The sequence below is a fragment of the Elephas maximus genome, chromosome 6, assembly GCF_024166365.1.
Source record: "Elephas maximus indicus isolate mEleMax1 chromosome 6, mEleMax1 primary haplotype, whole genome shotgun sequence".
In the NCBI taxonomy this organism is placed as follows: Eukaryota; Metazoa; Chordata; class Mammalia; order Proboscidea; family Elephantidae; genus Elephas; species Elephas maximus.
Genome location: NC_064824.1, coordinates 140322967 through 140348670, shown reverse-complemented (window position 1 = coordinate 140348670; position 25704 = coordinate 140322967). Strand labels below are relative to the sequence as shown.

The 25704-nt window shown below is 55.8% G+C and overlaps 2 protein-coding genes across 8 annotated transcripts in view; both read left to right on the top strand.

The window, feature by feature from the left end:
- Positions 1-19255, top strand: part of PER2 (period circadian regulator 2) — a 46358-nt gene extending 27103 nt beyond the window's left edge. For 6 of the 7 annotated variants that reach the window (XM_049888568.1, XM_049888566.1, XM_049888563.1 and 3 more), the window contains 14 exons: positions 272-378; positions 922-1075; positions 1392-1500; positions 2559-2684; positions 3596-3680; positions 4399-4561; positions 4656-4759; positions 5871-6059; positions 8374-8628; positions 10872-11671; positions 12404-12590; positions 14209-14401; positions 15768-15918; positions 17100-19255. In XM_049888568.1, coding sequence (XP_049744525.1) covers positions 272-378; positions 922-1075; positions 1392-1500; positions 2559-2684; positions 3596-3680; positions 4399-4561; positions 4656-4759; positions 5871-6059; positions 8374-8628; positions 10872-11671; positions 12404-12590; positions 14209-14401; positions 15768-15918; positions 17100-17249 — 2773 coding nt within the window. In that variant the 3' untranslated portion in view covers positions 17250-19255. The remainder of the gene's footprint in view (positions 1-271; positions 379-921; positions 1076-1391; positions 1501-2558; positions 2685-3595; positions 3681-4398; positions 4562-4655; positions 4760-5870; positions 6060-8373; positions 8629-10871; positions 11672-12403; positions 12591-14208; positions 14402-15767; positions 15919-17099) is intronic. The other variant, XM_049888565.1, reaches the window with a different exon arrangement.
- A 4399-nt stretch (positions 19256-23654) lies between these two features.
- HES6 (hes family bHLH transcription factor 6) lies at positions 23655-25397 on the top strand. Its single transcript, XM_049889037.1, has 4 exons — positions 23655-23773; positions 23931-24017; positions 24104-24185; positions 24370-25397. Exons 1-4 carry the CDS (start codon positions 23693-23695, stop codon positions 24792-24794), a joined length of 675 nt encoding a protein of 224 aa, XP_049744994.1. The 5' UTR covers positions 23655-23692; the 3' UTR covers positions 24795-25397.
- The last annotated feature ends 307 nt before the right edge of the window (positions 25398-25704 follow it).

The window sequence follows — 25704 nt, the reverse complement described above, 5'->3', positions numbered from 1 at the left end:
TGGTTGGGTGCTTGGCTGCTAACTGGAAAGCTGGAGGTTTGAGTCTATCCAGAGGCACCTCAGAAGAAAGGCCTGGCCATCTACTTCTGAAAGGTCACAGCCATTGAAACCCCTGCGTGCAGTGATGACAGGACGGCAATTAGGTTTCTGGTTAAGATGGTTCTAGAGATGTACGGCTGCCCGGTTCTGCCGGGTTCTGCCATGTAGACGTGAGTCGGGTGTCAGGGAGCACAGCACTTGGCTGACTGTCCCTGTGTCTGCTTGCCTTCAGGGCGGTCCCCCTCCTGGGCTACCTGCCTCAAGATCTGCTGGAGAGCCCGGTGCTGCTGCAGCTGCACCCCAGTGACAGGCCTCTGATGCTGGCCATCCACAGGAAGAGTAGGTCCTTTGTGTGGCAGGTCCCGGGGGGTGGGGCAGATACTGTGCACTCTCACAGCGTCTCCAGAGACCGACGCCCAAGCCCGCAAGGGCCGCGCACACGCGGCGTCTACAGGTGAACAGGCAGGGGATGGCTCACCGCCTCCCTGCTCACAAAATCCAGGCTCTGACCTCGCGTGGGTGCCTTCCTGGCTGTGGCCTGAGCCCTGGACACCTCATTTCTACTGCGGCTTCTGCTGGTGGGCGGGGGAAGAGGAGATGGGTACCTGCCGTGGCGCCCAGGTCAGCTCTGGCCAAGCCTGGGAGTGGACATTACGACTCCCACCGAGCCCCGTCTCTACAGACCCAAGTGGCCAAATGAGGAGTGAAGACCAAATGAGGGGTGCTTCCTAATTAGGTCGAGCCCAGCAGGGATGTGTGCCCTGAGATACAGAATGGCGCTCTTGGAAAGCTGTCCCTCATTGCGATCACAAGCAAAAGTCAGGGTTCAGGAGCGGCGGGTTTGACCAGGTTTTGGTCCTGAGCGTCGCCCCCTCTCCTTAGTCCTGCAGTCTGGCGGGCAGCCTTTCGACTATTCACCCATCCGCTTCCGTGCCCGGAACGGCGAGTACATTACACTGGACACCAGCTGGTCCAGCTTCATCAACCCCTGGAGCCGGAAGGTTGCCTTCATCATCGGGAGGCACAGAGTCAGGGTGTGAGTACACCGAGGCCTGGCTGGGCGGGCTCCAGGACCCCATCCTCCTCCCGTACCACGTGGGGCAGGAGGAGGGGCCAGATGGTGGGTGGGGCCACATGGCTGTGCTGGGAGCCCTGCCCCTGCCCGGGACTTGGGGGGTGGGGTTGGGGGGAACCTCAATTTCTGAAGTCCCCTGGGTGGGGGTGAGCAGAGTGGTGAGTAGGGAAGGTTCTCAGGGAGTGTGGAGTATGCAGCCCCGGTGGGGGCTGCAGGTGGCAGAGCATCCCCCAGGGCCCGTGTGGAGCTCCACCTGATGGACCATTGACCCCCGCAGGGGCCCCTTGAATGAAGACGTGTTTGCAGCCCAGCCGGGTGTGGAGGAGAAGGCCCCGGACCCCAGCATCCAGGAGCTCACTGAGCAGATCTACCGGCTGCTGCTGCAGGTACAGAGCTCTGCTCGGAGTGGCCCTGGGCCCCGAGACCGCCTGCCCTCTCCCTGGCAGGGCGCCCCCCTTCACCAGTGTCTGCTCCAGGTCCTGTGCCTTCCTGTCAGTCAGGTCCACTCAGATATCTCCCCCACTGATCTCTGTACCATCTTTGTGTGGCCAGTTTGGGCCTCCCCGGGACGGTCCAGGGCACCTGTGGCTTTTCCCAGTTCTGGGGAGCCTAGCCTCTCACATTTGGGGTGTCTGTATCAGTGTTGCAGCCCTGTGTGCATGGTGAGGGGCTGCCCAACCCCGGTCCTGATTCCATCTGAGTCAGGGCCCCCTGCCACCCACCGGTCTTTGGAGCTTGGCTCCCAGGGGTGGGGGGGTGCCTCCATGTCCAGAGAGCAGGCCATGGGCACCTGGGTCAGACGCAGGGAGCCTAGCACTCCTGGAAGATCCAAGTGGCCAGGCTTGGGTCCATGGCTCACTGGGTTTCTGCTTCTCAGTCTTCATCATCTATGTGACTGCATCCTGGTTCATTTTAAAACCGCTGGGTAGAGCCATGAGTGGCCCCAGCCCCCATGTTGAATGAACTCGCTCTTAGGTCATCCCCTCGGGTACTGAATGTCTGGGGGCCCAGGCACTGCGGGATTGGAGCTGGAGCCTGGCTCCTGGGTTCAGACCCCAGTGCCTCTGGCCCTCAACGTGGGTTTGTGTGGCCTCGGGCAAGTCACTGCCCTCTGTGTTAAGTGGGGGGATGTGAGGACACAGTTCATACCACTCCCATGTCCCCCACAGCGCTCATACGCCTGTCCACTCTGCGAAGTGAGAGTGTGAAGACACAGTTCATACCCGCCTACATCCCCCACAGCACTCATACACCCGTCCACTCTCTGTGATTTAGCAGTGTGAAAATGCAGTTCATGTCCCCTCCATGTCCCCCACATCACTCACTCCTGTCCACTGTCCCCACAGCCCATTCCCCGCAGCACTCACACCCGTCCACTGTCCCCACAGCACTCACGCTCGCCCACTGTCCCCACAGTATTCACACCCGTCCACTCTCCCCACAGCCGGTGCCCCACAGCGGCTCTAGCGGCTATGGCAGCCTGGGCAGCAACGGGTCCCATGAGCACCTCATGAGCCAGACGTCCTCCAGCGACAGCAATGGCCACGAGGACGCCCGCCAGAGGAGGCTCGTACGTCCCCCATCCTTCCCAGGGAGCCAGGCTAGGGACATGCCAGAAAGTCGAACAGCGGTCCTTGAATGTTACTGAAGCTCTGACTCCGGCTATTCCCGTTACTCGTAAAATTTTTCATTTGGGACTTATTTCATAACCCCTCAAGAGTCAAAGTAGCCAAAAACTATAGTTAAAGGTTTGGATGAAAATTCCTTAGAGCAGATAAATAAAGCAAAAGGGAAGATATAAATGTAGGAAAGGAACAAGAAAAAAATTTTCTGTTTTATTTTTTGTTGTTGTTGGGAATGTACACAGCAGAGCGTACACCAATTCAATAGTTTCTACTTGTACAATTCAGTGACGTTGATTACATTCTTCAAGTTGTGTAATGATTCTCACCTTCCTTTTCCAGATTGTTCCTCTCCCATTAACATAAACTCACTGACCCCCAAGCTTCCTGTCTAATCTTTTGACTTGCTATTGTCAGTTGGGTCTCATATAGATAGTTCTTAAAAGAATACAATACTTAAGGGAGACATTCTTTACTAAAAAAAAAGCTAAAGTATTAATTGGTTTATAGATTACAGGGAATATATTTAGTTTACGGTTTTAAGATTATCTCAAGGCACTAGTTTGGGTGTTCATCCAGCCTCAGTGGCTCTGGAAACTCTGGATTCCGTGAGGATTTTAAATTGTTTTACATTTTCCCCTCTTTTGACCAGGATCTGGAGAAGAAATTTTAATGTGTTGATACAGAGTTATTATTGTTATTATCGAGGCTTGTATTGCATTTCCTCTTTCTGTCTTACAGTTAAGTCCTTATTCTGAGCTTCTGTGTTGCTGGACCTATTTCAGCTAGGCTCCAAGATTTACTAGCATGCAGGTGGTCTCTTAGGGTGAATAATGTGCTTGTTTTGCTTTTCTTCAAGGAAATGTGTAAAAATGGTAACAAGACCAAAAACAAAAGCCATTATTCTCATGAACCCAGAGAAGAAAAGAAAAAACCTGTTACAGGTAAAAAAAAAAAAAGTTTTCGGCATTTACGTAATAAATCTTCAGTGAAGGGGAAGGGAGAGCTGGGTTCAGTTTTAACTCTGGGTGGCAAAGAATTCACCTACTAATTTTTTTAACCGTGCGCTACATTCCCCTTCCTTGTTCACCTGTCTGCTTTAACGACCCAAGTTCAGCCTGAGCATTCGCTGATTCCGCAAACCAGACCAAACCCACTGCTGCTGAGCCAGTTCCAACTCATGGAGACCCCATCCATAGGGTTTTTTTGGCTTGATCTTAACGGAGGAGACCCTGGGTGGCACAAATGGTTGAGCGCTCAACTGCTAACCAAGAGATTGGCAGTTCAGACCCACCGAGAGGCTCCTTGCAGCCATGAAAACCCTACGGAGCACAGTTCCACTCTGCACACATGCGGTTGCCATGAGTTAGAATTGACTTGATGGCAACTAACAACAACAACCTTAACAGAAGCAGGTTGCCAGGATTTATTCAACCATATAGATATGAATATGGTATTGGACCCCTCATGCCTTCCAGACCTGCCAAGGTGTGGCTGAGGGGCATCCTTGTGGCCCCAGCCTGCTGAGTGTCCCCCGGAGCTATGGCCCCGGCTCTCCTCACTCTGCAGATGACCCGTGTGTTTCACATACTTAGACTGAGAACGCTTTACAAATATGGAGTAGCCTCTTTGCGGGGGAAATATGAAATGTCATTCTTGCAGAACTGCAGAGTCGCCCCCCTCTTCCAGCGAAGGCAACTTTGGCCACAGACAAGGATGGCCCAGGCAGCGGCATCCCCAAGGCCACCTTCCCTGAGGAACTGGCATGCAAGGCCCAGCCAGCCTGCTCTTACCAGCAAGTCAGCTGTCTGGACGGTGTCATCAGGTGAGCGCGCCGCCCCTCACTGCTCCCACTCTCCCACAGAGTGCTGTGTGAAGCCTCACCTGATGTCCGTCTGTCTGTTTGTCTGTCCACACAGGTACCTGGAGAGCTGCAGCGAGGCTGCCACACTGAAGAGGAAGTATGAGCTCCCAGCCGACACTCAGGCCCTGCACGCCAGCGACAAGCGCAGGACGACAGGAGGTAGTGTGTTTGCTTTGAGCCGTGGAGCGTGTGAGGTTGTGTGTCCTCCGCCCAGGAACTAGGAGTCACTGAGGAACCCGGGCCCTTATTCCCTCCCCCATTAACTCTGAGTGTCCTCCATCGATAAAACTAAGGCCGTTTTACAAATGCTAACAGGAGTTCAAACCTCAGCCTTCTCCTTAACAGCTCAGGGCAGGGGCCCCTGGTCCTGGGAGCCTGGGCCTTTATGAGCAGGACCCACCAGGGCTGCTGGAGGCCTGGTGGTCTGCTGAGCCCCCTTCTACATCTTGCCAGCCTCACAGTGTCACCCAAGGCAGGCCTGCTTCCAGCATGCCTTGGGGAGCACTGACCTGCAAATGTGATCACTCCCCACAATCCCAGTAGATCTCAGCCATACATCATCATGGAGGTTGCTGCTAGTCCCTGCCAGGGTCAGAAAATAGGGTGTCACATTGCTGGAGAAAGTGGTCGGACAGTCACGCTGAGCGAACCCATGACCTCGCCTACAGATAGGAAGAGGTATCTACTTGCCGTGACACCAACTAGGTCATTTCTGGCCTCCAGAACCTGTGAATCTCCCCTGCAGGCCTGTAGAAGGGCCGCCTGGCTCTGGGCAGAGGCTCCTGGCCCCAAATTCCCTGAAGCTACCAAAATGCAGGAGTCCCTGGATGGTGCAAATGATTAAGTGCTCGACTGCTAGCTGAAAGGCTGGCAGTTCAAACCCACCCAGAGGTGCCTTGGAAGAAAGGCCTGGCAGTCTGCTTCCCAAAGGTCCCAGCCATTGAAAACCCTATGGAGCACAGTTCTGCTCTGACACGCAAGGGTCAGAATGGACTCGACGGCAACTAACAGCAATAACCAGGCCTCAGTGTCCCTGAGGAGTCAGGATTTAAGTGCCAGTTGTAATTGTCCCTATTTCAGATTTTCATCTTCTCCACCTGCTCTGTGAATAAGCACCGAGGACAGGCAGTCATACACCTGAGGCCAGAGCATTTTTGGGGTGGGCTGGTGTAGCCAGGCCCCTCGGGTTTTCACATGCCATCTGGACCGACGGTGTTTATTACAGCTGCTCACGTTGCATAATCATGTCTGCTTCTGTTCCCCTTTGAAGAGGCAGCCTCGAAGGTGCACGCGGCCCTGCTGGAGCCTGCCAAGGTGGACAGCCACACAGGTGTCAGCTCACACCTGACCTCGTTGGCACTGCCGGGCAAGGCGGAGAGCGTGGTGTCCCTCACCAGCCAGTGCAGCTACAGCAGCACCATCGTCCACGTTGGAGACAAGAAGCCGCAGCCCGAGCTAGGTACGCCAGTGGGTTGGTTCTTCGACGGTGTCGAGAGTAATCTGGTTTTAAAAAAATAAGTTCCTCTAAGTTAGTCATTAAGGGACAAGTATTGGATGACCTCGTTTACGTAAAATATCTAGAACGGACAAATGTATAGAAACCAAAGTTTATTAGTGGTTACCGGGGGAAGGGGGAGTCGGTGTTTAGGAGGCGTTGAATTTCTGTTTATGGCAATGGGAAATTTGGTAACAGATATTGGTGATGGTTACACAATGGTTGAACAACATAATGTAATTGGTGTCACTAAATTGTATACATGAAAAAGTTGAATAGGCAAATGTTGTGTTATATATACTTTTACCAAAAAAAAAAAAAAGACTTACCTGGAAAAAAAAAAAAGTTAATTTAAGCTCAGAAGAACCCCAACATAGCCCAACAGGTGGAGCCCGGAAACCCAGTTGCAGATAAGCCGGGGCTGTGAGTGGCACCCCGTCCTGATCACCTGCACTCTGACACCACCTGGTGGCAGCTGTCTGTTCCAGTGCAAATGTGGAAGGAGTGGGTGGTTGTCCTGGCACGGTCCAGCAGTGTGAAACTTGCCTCCAAAAATGGAGGGTGCTGAGAGACCAAAGAAAGAGGCAGGCAACTCCAGGGTGGCAGCAAAGGAGTGTTTTAGGGAGACTTACAGGTGAGACAAGTCCTAGACAGCCGCAGGACCAAAGCCAATCTGCACCACCAGCAGTGGGAGGGCAAAGGTATTATAGTGGTGGTGAACAATAGTGGCTACATGCCAGGGACTTACATAAGAATGCAAACTGTAGCAAACTGGCAGAACGCATAAGGGCCCACATTTGGCCTCACAAAGCCGGTTTCCCCGGTGGTCCACCCCTTGAGGCTGGCTCTTCCAATCTGGCACGTCCCCCATCTCGGGTGTACGTCCCCACCAAGAACAGATATAGAAGTGGGCCTTGCCAGGTACTCTATGTGTGCCCAGAGAGGGGAAGGCTTCCCTGATAAGGAGAAGGAGCCGGGAGAGAGAAGGCAACCCAATTCCCAGACTCGTTATCTGAGAATGTTCTGGGCCCAAGGCCTTTACTTAGCAGCCTGGATGGGGGCGTAGAGGCCATGAGGCAGACCATCCCCCAACAGCGGTGGTTCTGGGCCCACCCCGGCCTGCATGACTGAGCAGATTCAGGGAGCTGTGTTAGTTGGTGCTGCGAGAACACAGATCGGGGCCCTGCTGCCTTGCCACTTCCCTTGATGGGATGTGGTTTCCCTTACCGAGCCTTGCCCTCCTGTAAAACCCCCCACAATTCTCTTTAGCCCCCCATGCTTGATGGGGCCAAGATGGCATTCAGAAGCTGGTACAGGCTGTAACAAGAGTTGTAGCCAGCAGTGGTTATTGGTTATAGCTGGGTTTTCTTGTTCCGAATGCCTGAATTTGTTCTTTATCGCGAAGAGGGAAATGAGGAGGAGGAAAGTGCATACCTGAGGTTGAGCACCCACACCCCCTTTCTGGACGGCCTGGGGGGCCCCGCCCATGAAGACGCATCCCATCCACTTCAGGCTGTTGTGTCTTAAAAGCTGAGGACATCTTAGGAATATTTGCAGTGCAGAGCTTGAAACCCCGAGGTGCCCGGATTTCAGTTTGCTTAGAAGACTGAGCCGGCTGGGTAGCCAGGCTTCCCTGTCGTTGCTTCTGGCCTTGTACTTGGTGGACTCCATCCCTCTGCCATGGCCACCGTGACGTCATTTTACATGTGCTCATGTGTGCACTCTGACAATGCTTGTTTGTTCTATCTTAGTAAAAGTGTATGTAACCAAACATTTGCCAGTTCGACAATTTTCACGTGTCATTCAGTGACAGTGTGTACGTCATATTGTGCTACCATCACCACTAACCTTGTCCAGATCATTCCTCTGACAGAAACTCAGTGCCTCCAAGCAAGGACTCCCCGTCCCCCCGCCTCCCACCCCCGGTAACCGCTGATAAGCTTTGGTCTCCATATACAGTAAAACCTGAGAAAACCAGAACCTGTGTAAGGTGGAAACCTGTCAGAGAAGGAAAACACAAATATTTCCCACTAATAGAGAGCAATAAAAAGTAAGACTGCGCCCTCTCAAAAGCGGAAAACTTGTGAGATCCAGAAAAACAAGGCAGTCCAGTCAAGTTCCGGTTCTCACAGGTTTCACTGTATTTGCCTGTTTCATATAAGTAGGATTCTACAGTATTTGTCCTTTTTTATATAGTCTGGTTTTTTTTTTTTTTTTTTTTTTTTTTTTTAAGTAAAGGATGACATGCAGATCAGTGGGTCTTTGATCTTTGTTCTAGAAACGATTGAAGATGCTGCAAGCGGGGCTGAGTCCCTTGATGGCCCAGCTGGCCCCGCGCTGAGCTGCAGCCTGGGCCCTGAGAAGGAGCCCTTCAAGAAGCTGGGCCTCACCAAGGAGGTGCTGGCCGCCCACACACAGAAGGAAGAGCAGAGCTTCCTGCACAAGTTCAGGGAGACACAGAAGCTCCACACATTCCACTCCTGCTGTCGTCACTACTTACAGGAAAGGCCCAAGGGGCAGTCGAGCGAGCTAGGTAAGGGCGTTAACATCTGGACTTAGCGCGGGTTTCTTCAAAACTTTATTCCGGATGGTACTGACTCCAGCTCTGGTGTCAAGTTGTGAAATGTCCAGGTCCCTGGGTGGTGCAAATGGTTTGTGCTCAGCTGCTAACTGACAGGCTGGCTGTTCGAACCCACTCAGCAGCTCTGTGGGAGAGAGACCTGACGACCTTCGTAATGACTAGAGCCATATAAACCCTATGGGGCAGCTCGATTCTGTAACACAGGGGGTCTCCTAAGTCACAAATCAGCCACAAAAACAAAATCAAGGAAAACATGAAATGTCCCCAATATAGGAAACTTTCATCTGTAGGACAGCTGCCTGACTGCCACCGAGGCTGAGTCTGGTTCTGTAGAACTTTCTGGCTGTGAGACTTTCTCAAGGACGCGTCTCTTGTACTCAGGGAAGTGGAGCTATAAGCAGTGGGGACAGTCGCAGGCCGGCCTCTCAAAACTGGCAGTGCCCCCATGGGACACAGGGCCAGGTGGCTGCAGGGCTGTAGTGTTGACCGTAAACCCCCCCTTGCCTGGGTGCCCCCCCACCCCAGGCAGGGGACCGGACCCTCGAGAGCCAGGTCAGGCCTCACAGTGCTGATAGGACATTTGATGTTGGCTCCTGGAGAAGGAAGGGAGCCACCGGCTAACACTGAGAAGCGAACCACGCACATCTCCCCCAAAGGCGTGCCATCCTGCATGGCCATCTTGGGGGCCGGGCTGCAGACCCCAAAGTTGAGCAGAGCCTATGGGTACACTGAGCTACCTTTAGGCCAGGAGGCACCAGGCAGTCAAAGGTCACAGGACAAAGCAAAACAAACCAGCTTCTTCTCTCATTTTCTGGGCCCAGGCTCCAGAGTCTGGCTCCTGACCCCCAGCCTCTGCCCCAAGCCCCGCAGCTAGGCCCGGCTGGTCAGAGACGTTGCCTCCTCCCTGGGCCCCAGGCTACAGCACAGGATCAGAGCCAGTAAGCCCCAGAGACGCTGCCCTCAGGGACCCTACTCCTCCTGGGTCTGGACAGGTACTCCGAAGGAATGTCTGAGAAATGAGAGGGTGATGTCTTCTCACCTCTTTTCTTCTTCTCCCTCTCAGACTTGGGGCTGCTACCATCCACACAGGATGTCTATGGAATTTAGAAGAAGGTGCCCTCCCCGACCCCAGACAGACTCAGCCCAGCTTGTCCCCACTCTGCATTTTGTGCAGTGCACAGGCTGTGCAGCTGTCCCTGGCTGCCCTGCCCACACCCCCATGTAGGTCCCAGGAGCCCAGTGCTTTAGCACTGCTGCCACCAGGGGGCAGCTTTCCCATTGGAAGAACACCAGACAGGGAGGCTGACTTGTCAGTGGGCCTGGGTTGGCCCATGACCTTTAGCTCATCACAGAGGCAGGAGGTCCCCTTGGCACAGCTGGGAGGAAGTGTTCCCCTCTAAAGAGCCCTGAGTTACCCTGTGTGCATGAGAAGAAAAACTGGGGGCTCCTAAACCCATCCATTGTCCAGAGAGGCCCACCCCAGTCATGGCACAGCCACCAAGATGAAAGCCTGTACCCCTAGCCCTGGCCTGGCCCAGGGGAGCATTGGAGATGGCCTACAAGTCCTGTCTCCTGGAGAAAGTGTGGTCTCTGCACGCTCGCCTTCCCTACAGTGTGGGGTTCCAAACACTTGGCACATGTTCCCTTTGGGTCCCTTAGTCTCCCCCTTGGGGTGCAGCCACAACTTTCATTTACAGAGAAAGCAGGAACCCTCTCTTTTTAAGGGGTGGTAGCCAAAGAGTGTGTGGAATTGAAAAGTAGGAAGGTTAGATAAGACATGCGGTTCTGTCTTTCGGATTTCACAAACCAATAATTGTCCCCCACGTCCTGGGGAACCGCATAGAGCCGCTTTATGTCGACAAATAAAGCCTTTTTAACACCACTTATCGACTCGACGGCACTGGGTTTTGTTTGAACGCCACTTAGGATCATTGTAATTTCACAAAAGAAGGGACGTCTTAATGCCAGCAGCAGAGAAAAGATGTGATCTCGCAGTGAAGGGCAAACCTGATCTTTCCTGCCTCACTGGGGACGGGTGGAGCCTCGGGGACCAGCAGCCCCGGCTGCTCTGTGGGACCAGGGGCAGTTGAGTGTGGAATTGCCTTCACGTTTCCACACGTCTCTGAGACAAGACATAGTGGGCGGGAACTGCATGATTAAAAAAACATTTAACTCTGGTTCTCTCATTCTTCCAGCTGCCCCTGGACTAAGGAATGCTTCTGGGATGCATTTGTCATGGAAAAAACCCGGGAAGAACAGAAAGCTCAAGTCCAAGCGGGCCAAGCTGCGTGACTCGTCTGGGAGCACAGCGTCAGGAGGGCCAGCACCCACCCGCGCCCCGCTCACAGGCCTCAACGCCACAGCCTGGTCGCCATCCGACACGTCCCAGTCCAGCTGCCCTGCCGTGCCCTTCCCCGCCCCTGTGCCAACCTACCCACTGCCTGTGTTTCCCACGCCAGGGCCGGTGGCGGCGGCACCCACGGCCCCCCAGGCTGGCTTCGTGGTGCCCACGGGTGCCCAGCCAGACTTTGCGGTTGAGCCCCCGCCATTCACAGCCCCCCTGGCTCCAGTCATGGCATTCGTGCTGCCCAGCTACCCCTTCCCCGCCGTGGGCCCGAGCCTTCCCCAGCCGTTCTTCCCCAGCCAGACTAACTTTCCAGGCCACCCCGAGATGATCCCTGTCTCAGAGCCTGTGTTCCCTAGTCGGACCCCGTTCCCCACACAGCCGTGCGTCTGTCCCCCGGCAGAGCGTGGGCAGCCGGCATCACGAGCGGCCACCCCAGCCACCCCGTCGTCAACCACTGGGCCCGTGGGCCGGGCATCCCCGCCACTCTTCCAGTCCCGAGGCAGCTCACCCCTGCAGCTCAACCTGCTGCAGCTGGAGGAGGCCCCTGAGGGCGGCACTTCAGCAGTGGGGACCACAGGGACCATGGCTGTGGGGCCCGACACCAAGCCAGCCACGTCCCAGGACCACCCGCCAAAGGCTCAGCCCACCGTAAGCATTCCCTGATGCGGACCCCTCAGAGCAGGAAGCAGCACAGCGTGGCACCTCGACCGTGCCCTCATCTCACACAGGGCCAGCTTCTATGCACTCAGAGCCTCTCTAGCCCTGTTAGCTTCTGACGTGAACACATGTGCCAGAGTAAGCATCTTCCAGGGAAGTAGCTCTATAGGAGCAAACGCTCTGGGGCTTTTTGTTGTCTGTGGCTCTGAAGGAGGGCCTGTGCCTGCCTCTTCCAGCTCCTGGTGGCTCCTGGCGACCCTTGGCTAGTGGATGCATCACTCCAATCTCTGCCCCCGTTTTCACATGGCCATCTTCCCTCTGCCTGTCTCTGTACCTCTTCTTTCTTAAGGACGGGAGTGCTGTAGGGTTAGGACACACCCTACACCGGGACGGGGCCCTGGTGGCGTGGTGGTTAAGAGATCAGCTGCTGACCAGAAGGCCTGCAGTTGGAATTCACCACCCGCTCCTTGGAAACCCTACATGGCAGTTCTACTCTGTCCTATAGGGTCACTATGAGTCTGAGTCAGTCACCTTGATGGCAGCGGGCTTTTTTCTAAGGGTTTCCATCTCAGCATGACCTCATGTTAACCTTCAAAGGCCCTGTTTCCAAGCAGACTCACATTTACAGGCACAGGGGTTAGGACTTCAGCATACATTTTGGGGGAACACAGTTCAACCTGTACCATCCCCCATAAGCAGCGGTGTCTTCTTTCCGTTCTAAAGCTCGACGAGCCCTCAGAGGCCCAGCAGAGTGATGCCCTCTCCACATCCAGTGACCTGCTTGATCTCCTGCTGAACGAGGACCTCTGCTCGGCCACGGGCTCAGCCCTGTCGGGAAGTGGGGCCTCGGCCACCTCGGATTCTCTGGGCTCCAGGTCTCTGGGCTGCACCGTGTCCAGGAGTGGGACAGGTATGTGGGCACCTTCACTGAAGGGTGCTGGGAGAGTAGGCGTGTTCTAGGCTGTGTCATCTTCAAGGGTGGTTGGAAACGTCTCTCGTGATGTGACTGGGGGTCCTCAGCTTCCCCACACCCTGGAGGACATCAGTGCTCAGGGCAAACCCTCAGGTGTGCGCAGATGAGGTGCAGACAGGTGTCGGGCCGATGCTTCCACCGAGCATCCCCAAGCCCACCATGGCCTTTCCACCGTGGCAGGTACCCGCTCTGCCCAGGGCTCTCCCTGGCCCAGCTGCAGGTCCTGATCAGTGAGAATGGCCTACCTTACTGCCTGGCATCTGTTGTCAGCGTAAGTACAGGCCTCACACCCCTCCAGCCCCTCGTGGGACCCCCACGGGCTCCCGAGAAATCTCGGCTAACCTGCAATGTCAGTCACCTCCACATAGGCACCCCCTGCCTGAGGCTCTCAGGGGACGGTCCCGAGGCCAGCGGGACCATGGTCAGCGTGTTTGTCTCTCACGGCTGTGTAACAAAGTACTCCAATATGGGTGGCTTAGAACCACAGACATTTATTATCTCAGTTCTGGAGGCTGGGAGTCTGAATTCAGAGTGTGATCGGGGCCAGGCTCTCTTTGAAGGCTCCAAGGGAGGATCCGTTCTTGTCTCTCCCGCTGTCTGGTGGCCCCACGTGTTCCTTGGTGTGCAGGGCAGCGTAACTCCCTCATCTCATGGCCGTCCTCCCTGTCTGTCTCTCTGGTCTCTTCTCCTCCTTTATAAGGACACCACTCGTGTTGGGTTCGGGCCCACCCTGCTCTACCATGGCCTCACGTTAACCGTTAACATCAGCAAAGACCCAATTTCCAAACAAGGTTGTGTTCACCGGGACCAGGGGTTAGGGCTTCAGTGTACCTTTCTGGGGGGACGCCAGCCCATTCACTCAGCGCCTGGGTGATGTAAACCGTTAACACACTTGGCTGCTACCTGAAAGGTTAGAGGTTTGCGTTTACCCAGACATGACTCGGAAGAAAGCCCTGGAGATCTACCTCTGAAAAATCAACCACTGAAAATCTCACGGAGCCACGTTCTCCTCTGACACGCATGGGGCCGGACACAGGGCGTAACAGGAGCCCTGGCAGCGTGCTGGCTAAAGTGCTTGGCTGCCAGCCGAAAGGCCGGCAGTTCCGACTTACCAGCCTCTCCGTGGGAGAAAGAGGTGGCAGTCTGCTTTCGTGAAGATTACAGCCGGGGAAACCCTATGGGGCAGCTCTACTCTGTCCTGTAGGGTCACTACTAGTCAGAGTCGACTCAATGACAAGGGATTTTGGGGCACAAAGATGAAGTTTTCTAAGAGCTGGCCCCCACTTGGACTTGCTTGACCTGCTCCGACGCTCTATGTCCCCCTCCGTGCCCAGTGGAGAGTTGCCTCCGTGGTATACCAGCTGAAATCCTGTTTTAAAATCACCCAGAAAACTCAAGAATTAGTAAGAGAAGGGAAAAACTCGCCAGCGCAGGCCCTCGTTACCTAACAAAACCCTTCCGCTCTCTCTGGAGTCGTAACTGCTTTTCCTAAGCTCATTATGCAGGGTTTGATTCTGTATTAAGAGTGTTGACCCGGCACATTCTGTTTTTAAAGGCAGTAGTGACACAAGTCACACCAGCAAATATTTTGGAAGCGTTGACTCTTCGGAGAATAATCACAAAGCAAGAGTGAGCGCCGACGTGGGCGAGAACGAGCATCTCATTAAGTACGTCCTCCAGGACCCCATCTGGCTGCTGATGGCCGACGCCGACAACAGCATCATGATGACGTACCAGCTGCCTGCCCGGTAACCCCCCCCCCCGTCTTCCCCTACAATGCAGGAAGGGTGGAGTTAGGGGTGTCCCACAAACAGCCCATCAGGCGGGTTGGACATCCTCTGGAAGCTGTCTCCTGGTTTCCTTGGGAGCAGCAGATGGAGAAGCAGGGTCCCCCTCTGGACATGCTTGTCCCGTGAGCACAGCCGTGTGGGCAGTGCGAACACTTGCGCTGTTAGAGGGACGTTCACAGGTCTACGCCAGGTGCTAGCGCTCCAGGCTCACAAAGCATTATGCCAACGTTGTCTCCTGTGCCCTGTTGCCCAGTGGCCTATGGGGTAATGGGGTGGGAGAGGAGTTTTTAGGGCCGAGGTGGTGACCAGCCCGGTGCCATCCTGGGTCTGTACTCTGACAGCACATCAGGCTGTTTTGACAGAGAAGACGTGGTCCCGCCCCTGTAGACTGCCCCTCAGTAGGGGAAGCTGGGAGAAAGGAAGAAGAATTAACCCCCGAGACTGCAAAATGCCAGGCATCCTGGCCAGAGGAGATGGAGGGCACCTCAGCGTGGCTGCCATCTGCTTGACCATCAGCCCGGTGGCCAGGAAGAATCTCCCAGATTAACAATGCCTGTGCCAAACCAGAGGTCCCTGGAAGGGGCAAACGGTTTGGGTTTGGCTGCTAACCAAAAGGTTGCGGTTCCAATCCACGTAGCAGCTCCATGGAAGAAGGCCTGGTGGTCTGCTTCCATAAAGATTATAGCCAAGAAAGCCCTACGCGGCCCCATCCTACCCTGTAACGCGTGGGGTCGCTATGAGTCATAATCCATCCAACGGCAACGGGTTTGATTTGGGGCTGAATCAGGGAGTCCCTGGGTGGTGTAAACAGTTAACGTGCTTGGCTGCAAACTGACAGGTTGGAGGTTTGAGCCCACCCAGAGGTGTCTCAGAAGAAAGACTTGGCAATCTACTGCCAAAAAGTCGGCCACTGAGAACCCTCCGGAACACAGTTCTGCTGACTGACACGCGTCACGTGGGGTCGCCATGAGTCAGGGGTGACTCAGGGGCAACTGGCTGATGCCGAACCAGGCCGGTGGGGTGCCGGGCACCTCTGATTCCTGGCTCACAGGCTTAATTTAAGGTAAAATTTACACCATGACCCCGAGGACCATTCTAATGGAAAAGCTACAGAGATCTTACTGGGGACATCAGTTACCCTACATAGCGTAATTTATCTTCAACGAAAAAGAAATTGCATTGAATAAAATCATCTAAAATTACATTATCAGTATCAAAAGAGTGGGTAGAAAATAAGTATATTTGTTAACAAACCAAAAAACAGCAAAAAAAACCCCGAAATTATTCTGAAACTTACCTATCTACCTGTAAATATTTTGTAAAGAAATCTCGACGAGGTCCTGAAGGAGGACAGAGAGAAGCTGAGGGTTCTGCAGAAATTCCAGCCCCAGTTCACAGAAGCCCAGAAGCTGGAACTTCGTGAGGTCCACCCCTGGGTACAGGTGGGCGGCCTGCCCGCAGCCATGGATGTGGAGGTAAGTGCCCCCAAATCATCCTCAAAGCTTAGCGACTAAAAACAATAAACGCTTCATCTCACACAGTGTTTTCAGGTCTGGGATTTGAGGGCAGCTTAGCTGGGTGGTTCTGGATCAGGGTCTCTCCTGAGGTTGATGTTGGTTATTGGCCGGGACTTCTGTCATCTAAAGGCTTGGAGGATCTGCTTCCAGGGTGCCTCGGTCACATGCCTGTCACGGCAGTGCTGGCTGTTGGCAGGAGGCCTCAGCTCTGCTGGGTGGGCCTCTCCAGAGGGCTGCTTGGGCGTCTCCCAACATGGCTGCAGCTTCCCCCCCACCCCCCGCCACCCGAGCAAGTGACCCAAGAGAACAGGGCTTTTTATGACCTGTCCCAGAAGCCACACCCTGTCCCCTCCACCACACTCTCCTACGTCCCACCCACATGTAAGGGGAGAGCAGTAGGCTCCCCCCTTTTGAGGGAGGATATCAAAGAACTTGTGGAAATATTTAAAAACCACCATAGTTCCCTTCTCTGTGGCCTTTTCTGAAGGTCTCACTTAAAATTACCAATACCCTCTGCGCCACTCCCCACACGCCCTGTCCCACTTTTGCACTTTGTTTTCAGCCTGGTGCTGATCATCCTTGAATGTACTGTGTGACTTCTTGTTCCGTTTACTCCCTCCTCCCCCACGAGGGTGTCAGTTCCCTGGGGCTGGGGTTTTGTCTGTCTTGTTCACTGCTGGATCCCCAGCCACTTAGAACCATGCTGCATGCTTGACAGATAGCCGGGAATGCATAAACAAGGCAGATGCATTACTGTTGTCCCGTTTTACAGATTAGGAAACTGAGGTTTAGAGCAGGTAGTAAATTACTCCAGGTCCCAGCAGCAGAAAGGGGTGGAGCTGGGAATGGAGCCTGATCCTGCTGGTTTATAGCACACCCTTAGTACGCAAAGCTGCCACCCCAGAAGGGCCCTGACCGCCTGGCCTTGGGGGGACTCAGGGTGCTGACCTTTGAGAGCCAGCAGTGGCTGCCCTGGTGGCAGCCGACCCAGGAGCCCCTCCCATGAGGCTTCCCAGCTCCAGGCCTCTCTGCCAGCGGCTTCCCTCCTAACCCTGGTCACTCATGGCCTTCCTTGGGTTGAACTACTTTTATGTAATGAAGGTCTCATTTCTGTTACCAATTTCCCGTTTTCTTTTAAGGACTGTGTTTACTGTGAAAACAAGGGGAAAGGCAACTTTTGTGCACCGTATGAGGAAGATATTCCTGCTCTGGGACTCAGCAAAGCCACAGACACCAAAGAGGAAGAAAGTGGACCCCCCCTGAGTCAGGAGAATGGAGAGCAGACGTAGCGCCTCCTCCAGGCCCCCGTGATGGACGTTAGAAGAGCCAGGAGGAGAGATACACACGTTTGTTTCTCACGAAATGAACATAAGTGCTTATGTGGCTTTTTTGTTTTAGAAAAACAAGCATCGTTTATCTGCAAGGGCGATTTAAAACGCTGTGGAGGTAGGAGGGATTGGGAAGAAATACATTTTCATATCTAAAATATAAACACAAAGCTTGAGGAGCCGGGGGAGAGACTTTAGCGGTCATTTAACTTGAAGAGACTCTGAAACGCCTCTTTGTGAGCATCTAGGGAGTTGCCTCAGCTTTCGCAGCCTTTCACTGCACCCTGCGTCCACTGACCTCCAGTGGCTTGTCCAGGTGTCACACCACGTGCAGCCACCGGTCAGGATGCCACATGTGACTCGGCCTTCCGGAGCTTTCCGGGGTGTGTTTGGACTGGGGTCTGTCAGCATCAGGGAAATGCTCAGATCAAATTCTGCCCTCCCTCCAGAGCTGCGTTGTATCTAAATCATCATTTCGTCAGCTACCAAATGGAGATAGTGGCCTCTCCCTTTTCTTCCACATGTTCGGCATCAAGTGACGGGAAGCATCGTCTGGCGAACCAGCAGCTTTGGTGTCAGGCACTGCGGTGGTGAACATTTTGGCCTGGTGTGGCTTTTGTTGATAGAGCGCAAAGTTGAAATGCTGTCTCTGGGAAGAGAGGCCTGCTGGTTTGTGCGACCAGCTCCATCAGATAAGGCACGCCCAGACCCCTTGGGTAGCTCTGCATCATCTGAGCGTCCATGTCAGCCCGCAGAGCCCATGTGTGGTCAGTCACCTCTTTAGGGTGACTGCTCTGTGCAAACCAGGTGCACCAGTAAGGTAATTAAGTACTGGGTGGCCACCTTGGGCCATTGGTGTTTGTCTGCCTCATGGACGTGGCCCTGCCAGAGCGGAGCCCATCACTTGTCCCAGCAGAGTGCCTCATGAGCCAGTGCCTCACAGCTTCTGATTGCACCGTGTTTTCAGGGTGCACTGAGCTCTCCCCATCACACTCCACAGCTGGTTACGGGGCCCTCACCGTTTCACAAGCTCAGCCTTGCCTGGCGCAGAGGCAGGCCTATGTGGCTGATGTCCACCAGCACCACGGTCCCTTGCCAGGCTGTTCTGACACTTGGGGAGACTGAGGCCAGTGCCCCAATTTGCTTTCTTTCTTCCCCCCCCCCAAAAACCTCATTTTGCATCATATAAAAGATTGTTGGTAAAAATGGAATAGCAGCCCCTGGTGGCAACGAGACGTTATCAGTGGCTTGAAAGGAAGCAGGACTGTCCTGGTTCTTTCATGGAAAAGACGCTAGGAAAGCAGGTGGAGTCTCCTTCTAAGCAACTGGGTTTTCATAGTCAAACCATTTTATGCCTAAATTTCAACCCCATTTTTCGTAAACTCGGACACAAGAGCACTTGTTTTTTAATTTACAAAGTAACGTCATCTCCGATACCTGAGATATGGTAGCAGCGTGTGCACTTCTGTGGAAATTAGACGCTACGAACCCTTTCCCGCCTCTAAAATCAGGTGGTCACGATTACGTTACCTAAACGCAAAACTGCCAGAATGTTCTCCCTCTACTCTTAAGAATGTTTGCCCGCAGCACTATTTCTCTAATTTATATTTGTTGATTGTTCAACTGCGTAGCTCCCGCGCACGCGCTCTGACGTTGGCTTCGTAGAAGCATTTTGTGAAATTGTTTACAGGCGCTGAACACCGAGGCGTCTGGTTCCTTTAGTGTGTGCACTTAACCCGGGCGTTATACAGACTTTTTCTCAATTTTAAACTGAGCCTTCTTTTTAATAGATTTCTAAAGAGAGACATAAATGCGCTGTCAGAGCTTCAGTGACGGCTTGTCGAGCTAGGAGGGGCAGGTGGTTTGTTCCTGTGCAGACCGAGCTTTCTGCCCCCAGTGCAGTATATGTGTTGGACTGCTTGTGTCTTTTTATGACTTTTTGGCCTTTTAGAATATTGGTGAATAAAGCAAGTATATTTTTATTTTTAATTGTATGTATTTTTTTAATGTTGTTTGTTGCCGTCAAGTCGGTTCCGACTCACGGGGACCCCATGTGGGCAGAGTAGAACTACTGCATAGGGTTTTCAAGGCTGTGAACGTTTGGAAGCAGATTGCTGGGCCTTTCTTCCGAAGCACCTCAGGGTGGGTTTCAACTGCCAACCTTTCAGCTGGTAGTCGAGCCTTGACTGTTTGTGCCATCCAAGTAGCACAGAGGAAAACCTGAATAGAGATCAAGAATGGTCTCTATTGAAAAAGAGAACTCTAGAAAAATTCTGTATCCTGAGGTCGTCTACCACAAAGGCCCCCTCATCTCTCACCCAGATTTGTACTGTTTGCTTCTTGCTGGTCCCCCTGTTCTCTGTGTGTGCCGTCTTAACAACGCAGCCAGAGTGAGCTTTATAAAATGCAAGTCCAATCCTGTAATCACGGCAGTCTGTGGTCTTTTCACTTGCAAATGGAGGGGTGTGGTGTCCTGGGTCAGCCCCTAGAGCTCCCCTCCACTCTGCTGTGAGCCCAGGCACCAACGCTGTTCCCTTCGTGTCCTGTTGCGCTTTCGGCTGTCTGGGCTGGATGCCTGAGTGCGGGCCATGGGGCTGAAGGCTGCCGCCGGCGTTGAAAAGTACCCCGTGCTCCATCGGGGCAGATGCTGGCAGTGCAGCAAGATCCTGCCCACCCCCCCTTCTTTCCACACAGCGATGATGCAGGGGCATGGGGGGCCTGGCCAGAGCAGCAGAGGCCTGCTCCCTCTCCCTCACTTCACAAACCAGGACCCTGGGGTCTGAGCACCGAGGTGCACAGACCCTGGACCTGTGCCAGCCTCCCAGAAGCATCCCTGCAAGGTGGTGGAGGCCTGACCATCTAAATCCAACTGCTGAGTAGACTAAAAGGCAAATTCCTCTGAGCTGGAGGTCTCTGCAAACTGGCTGTAAATGGCCAGATGTGGCTGTTTATCTCTTGGGGGACTCTTTTAATTGCATTTTTATTTACCATATAACCCCAGCAGTACCTCCACCCTCCTTTATTCTAAACCAAAAGGAGCTTCTCAGAGCCTCCCGGGCAGATTGCCCACAAGGATCTGGGACACCTGCCGGCTGGCCGCTACCTTTGTTCCCCTGGGATTTATGGCCTGCCACCCCTGCTGCTAACTGGTCCCCTTCTGGCCACCCCAGCCCTGCCCAGCCTCTGCTGTCCTCTGTACTAGATCTGTGGGATCAAAGAACCTAAATGCTCAGGAAGTCTGTGCTGGAGCAACCTTTGAAGGCAGGCTCCTTCCAAGGGACAAATGGCAGGAAGTGGGTCTGCTAGGGGAGGCCTGTCCAGGAGGGGTAGAAGGTCTGGTGGCCCTGAGATGATGGGTAGCCAGCCTTTGGGGAGGGAAAGGCAAAAGCCAGCTGGCCAGTGGGAAATGAAGCTGACCGTGCACCTTCCAGTCCAGGCCGCAAACAAGGATTTGGCTGACTAGAACCCCTGCATCATCTCCATGCTTCCTTCCTCTCGGTCACACTGAGGCATCCCCCAGTGCTTAAATTCCTTCTTCCCTCAACTCCAGGCTTCTTTCCCCAAACCTACACTTTGTAAGATAAAGCTCTTGAGGCCCCTTCCCTCCCTTCAGCCTCCCCGCTTTCCCAAATCCTGTCCCCTGTCCTTTTGTTTTTTCAAGGTCAACTTTATGTCTTGCTCCATAACCACAATTAAGCCTCCTTTGCCTTCTCTGTGCCCAGCCATTGAGTCTGTAGATTAATTTTAAATTGCTGAAACCCTATGAGCAGTGTTCCTTGGGACTGTGAAAGAGCTGCCGTGCCACACCACGGAGTGTGCCAAGATTATATTTCCTTTCTTGTGCGGCTTTCTGTTTTTCCTGGAGTTCATAATTGCTTTTCATTTTTTGTTTGTACCGTTTGCCTTCATCACGTCCTCATCCTCTGTCCCCCATCCAGTCAGGTGTTCTGTTGGTCTTCTCACAGAGGCTTCCCCTAGGGCCCTAATCACCCTGTTCCAGGATGAACTTCACCTTTCATGGGGAGCTTCTACAACACCTGCTCGGCCTTGTTCACTTGGGTAATGGGAGGGATATGAATTGGTTAACAAACAGGAGTGCAAAAAATATCACTGTGTTTATGTCTCCATATTTTTCTCTAAGTGGTAGAAACTGAATCTCAGTCACCTGTGGGCCTCCTTCAGTGGGAGGATGTCTAAGTCCTGGGGAAGGAGGCTAAAGCCACAGCCAGCTAAGGGTCCACCACTGCAGCCCCCACTCTGTCAACCCCACAAATGAGAATGGGGGATCACTTGGGTTTCTGAGCAGCCAGTGTAGGGTGGGAGGAAGAGAGCTGGGCTCTTGGGCTTGTGGGGGAGACCGAGCACAACGGGGTGAGTGAGATAAGGGGGTAAATTCATGCAGGGTAAGCCTCAGGAGCAACCAAGAAGCAGAGCAGGGACAGGTGAGAGTCCAGCAGAAAGGGCTCCCAGATGGTTATAGAAGGTATGGAACCTTCAAACCTCTGGTCAAGCCCAGTGTGCCTGAAGCCTGTAGAAGCCCCTCTACCCAAGCCTGAGGTGGAAGGGCCACAGGAAGGGCAGTATTACCCAATAAGCAAGGTACACATGAGTGTACTTGTGCCTACTTACTAATCCGTAGTGCACAATTTCACCCATTTTTCACCTCATTAAGGATGTGGTGAAACCATGTGAAATTCTGTACTAAGGATTAGAAAGTAAACAAACCCCTGCATACCTTGCTTACTGGTTCATCACCCCTGAGTCAGTCTTCGGGAGGGCTACCAGACCCAAGGGGGGTTGGTATCTGGTCCCACCATTCCTGCCCTTTACTATTACCCTTTTCCACAGCCTTCCAGCTGCCCTTCTGGCGCCCTCTCTCCATCCCTACCCATCCAGAGCTTCCAGGGCTAGGCTCTGTGCTGGGAGCACAGGGGGACGGGGAAGGGGGCCTTAGGTCACACTGTGCCCTTGACCAGGGATGCTCACAGCCTGGCAGGCACAGTCCAGAACCTGACAATTCCAGCCCCGAGTGGGTAGTTCGGACCGGGTGAGAGGCCCGTGCTGGTGCTGGGACGACGGCGGCCCCCTCCCACAGGGGTGGCCAAGAGGGATGTGGAGACCCAAACCGTTAGGAGATGCCCATCGAAGGGGGTCGAGGCCTGTTGGAGGCGGGAGGCGCGGTGCGTGCAGAGGCCTGGTGGCGAGAAGGGTACTGACGCCCCGACTCCGCACCAAGGCCCGAGGGCGCGGGGCGGCCGGGGTACCAGGGCGCTGCCCGAGGCGCGGCCCCGCGTCGACGCCCCCAGCCGGGCAGGGCCCGGCGGCAGATGGGCGGCCGAGGCGAGGGTTGGGCGTCTGGCGGACACAAACGCTCCCGCTGCCGCCCGCGTGGGACAAAGCCGGCCCGGGACAAAGGCGCGGCCAACACCTGTCGCTCTTGGCGCGGCCAGCGCTTTTCTCCGCCGAGGCGGCTGCAGCTGCCAACTGTCACGGGCATCAAGTTACCGCGGGGCCAGACGGCGGCCCCCAGGGCCGGGCGGGAGGGAGCTTGCGGGGGGGGCTGGGGGGGACAAGGGGCCGAGGAGGCGGGGGGCGGGGAGGAGGGGACCCAGGGGGCGGAGAGAACCGAAGGGGGCGGGGAGCCGAGGGGCGCCGGCTGCCAAGGGGAGCAGGGCTCGGGGGATCCGGGGAGCGGGGGACCCAGGGGGCTGGAACCGGGGAAGGCGCGCCGGGAGGAGACCCCCGAGTCCGCGGAAAACTGAGGGTGCGCGAGGCCGCCCCACCCTCGCTGCCCATCGCCCTGCACCCCCGGGCTCCGCAGCCACCCAAGTCTGGACCTGAAGCCCCTCCAGGTCCTGAGACCGCAGGCTTGACTGTGGCTCCGACCCCGGGACCTCGGCCCCTGGGACCCCAGCCCAGAGCGCTCCTCTGGGAAAGAGCGATCGAAAAGAGTGGACGAATGAATGAACGCGAATAAATGAATGACCCACGAACGACTGCGCCCCTGCTCACACGCACGGCAGAGGGAGGGGGAGACCCGTGAACCCCGGGTTCGGCTCCCCGGTCGCAGCTCCCCCGGTGCCCACCTGGGGAGGGTCGCGCGGAGGCCTGGTGGGGAGCCCGCAACCACGCCCCGCCCGCGGCCACGCCCCGCCAGCTGCCGGCCTCCAGTGCGGCGGGGCCGGACAAAGCGCGCCCCTGCCATTGGTCGGGGAGCCCTCGCGGTCGGCGGCTCCGGACCGGCGCAGCCAATCGGCGCATTGACATGCAAATCAGACCCCATAAAAGGGGCGGGGCTGCCGCGCCGGAAGGCCGGCGGGCGGTGGGCGGCGGCCGCGGAGCTGCAGGCTGGGGGCGCCCGGCTGGGGCTGCGGGCGTTGGCCGCGCTCCGAGGCGGGCTGGCCATGGCTCCGTGCCTGGGGCCCTGCCGGGACCGCGCGGGCCGGGAGGATGAGGATGGCTGGGAGGCGCGGGGGGACCGCAAGGTGCGGGCCGGGGCCGGGGGCGGGAGGGCTGCAGGGCCGGGGCCGGGGCCGGGGCCGGGGGTGGGAGGGCTGCGGGGCCGGGGCCGGGGCCGGGGCCGGGGCCGGGGCCGGGGCCGGGGCCGGGGCCGGGGCCGGGCTCAAGCCGCCGCTCCCGCAGGCCCGCAAACCCCTGGTGGAGAAGAAGCGGCGCGCGCGCATCAACGAGAGCCTGCAGGAGCTGCGGCTGCTTCTGGCGGGTGCCGAGGTGAGGCCGGGGGCGGCGGCGGCGGCGGGACGGGCGGGCTGGGCGCGGGCCGAGCCGGCCTCACCGCCTCCCGCCGGCCCCGGCAGGTGCAGGCCAAGCTGGAGAACGCCGAGGTGCTGGAGCTGACTGTGCGGCGCGTGCAGGGCGCGCTGCGGGGCCGGGCGCGCGGTGAGTGACGGCGGGGCGCACGGGCGGGAGCTCGGGCCGCGGGCGCCTGTCCCCCAGGCGCGGGGCGCATCTGTCCCGCCCGCCCTGGCCCCGACTCCGCGGCGGCGAGGGACCCCCGGGGTGAGCCCCTGCCCGCGCTCACGGGGGTGCGGCTCTCTACCTCCCCCTCCCACCCCGTGCGCAGAGCGCGAGCAGCTGCAGGCGGAGGCGAGTGAGCGCTTCGCCGCCGGCTACATCCAGTGCATGCACGAGGTGCACACGTTCGTGTCCGCGTGCCAGGCCATTGACGCCACCGTCGCCGCTGAGCTGCTCAACCACCTGCTGGAGTCCATGCCGCTGCGCGAGGGCGGCAGCTTCAGGGATCTGCTGGGAGACGCGCTGGCCGGGCCACCTGGAGCCCCTGGGCTGAGCGGCCGGCCGGCGGGAGGGGCCTCGGGGTCCCTGCTGCCCAGCCCCCCGGGCTCTGGGGAGGACCTGTGCTCTGACCTGGAGGAGGCTCCCGAGGCTGAACTGAGCCGGGTGCTTGCGGAGGGGCCAGACTTGGTGTCCGCGGCTCTGGGCAGCCTGACTGCAGCCCGCATAGCCCACAGCGTCTGGAGGCCTTGGTGAACACCACCACTTGGAGCTTTCTAGGGTCTGCAAGGCCTTCCCATGTCTATTCCGTCCTCTCCCTGGGATCAGGATGAGGTGGGGCAGCGAGCCCTGAATGCCTCCAGGTCAGCCTTCCCACTTCTCCCAGCAGGGCAACCCCATGCCCAGCCTGGCCAGGCCCCTGGCCCTGTTTCTTGAGAAAGACCACAGCTTGGGGCAGGTGGAGGGAGGGAGCTACAGGCAGGACAAAGACTTGTAGAGCTCCCAGGGCTCTCAGCTTCACCTGTCCCATCCACTGGTCAGGCACTGTGGGGGCCTGGGGGCAGAGGTGACCACTAGGTGGTGCAGGGCACAAGTGTCATGGGCAGAGGGGACCGGCATGTGCCGGCAGCCCTGGCTTGTGCCGAAGCTTGAACTTGCCCTTCAAGGAGGAGGTGGAGGAGACTGAATGTCTTGCCCTCTTTTTTTTTTTTTTACTTCTTTAGCACACTTGAGTTTATTAGGTTGCCACCAAAACGTTCCAGTTTTATTAAATAAAGGATTTTGGTGAGTTAGTTACCTTTCCGAAGTTTTCCTCAATGGTGTGGCATCATTAATGTGTCAGATGTGCAAATGCCAGACGAAGAGTGTGATTTCCTGTATCTAACATGGGCAATTGTCCTTCTAAAACTTCCCACCCTTTATCAGTAAAGTGCGTGGTGTAGTGGCAGTGGGGACAGTGGGCAGTTCCAGAAGGGCTTTCCAGGTCCTCAGGCCTACTACTCCCCCCTGGAATCGTGGGAGCCCTGGAGGCGACTGACTCCATGGATGCAGGTTTTGTCCCCAGACTAACTAAACATAGGGCTGTCCCTGTGGCATTCTCTTGGTCATGAGCTTCCGGGAATCAAAAACACTAAGGCCTAATTGCTAGTCATTTGGTTTGAGTGTC

Coding starts and splice junctions, on each gene's coding strand:
- HES6 (XM_049889037.1), top strand. CDS start 23,693: ATGGCTCCGTGCCTGGGGCCCTGCCGGGACCGCGCGGGCCGGGAGGAT. Junction 24,018..24,103: donor TGCTTCTGGCGGGTGCCGAG/GTGAGGCCGGGG, acceptor CGGCCCCGGCAG/GTGCAGGCCAAGCTGGAGAA. Junction 24,186..24,369: donor GCTGCGGGGCCGGGCGCGCG/GTGAGTGACGGC, acceptor CCCCGTGCGCAG/AGCGCGAGCAGCTGCAGGCG.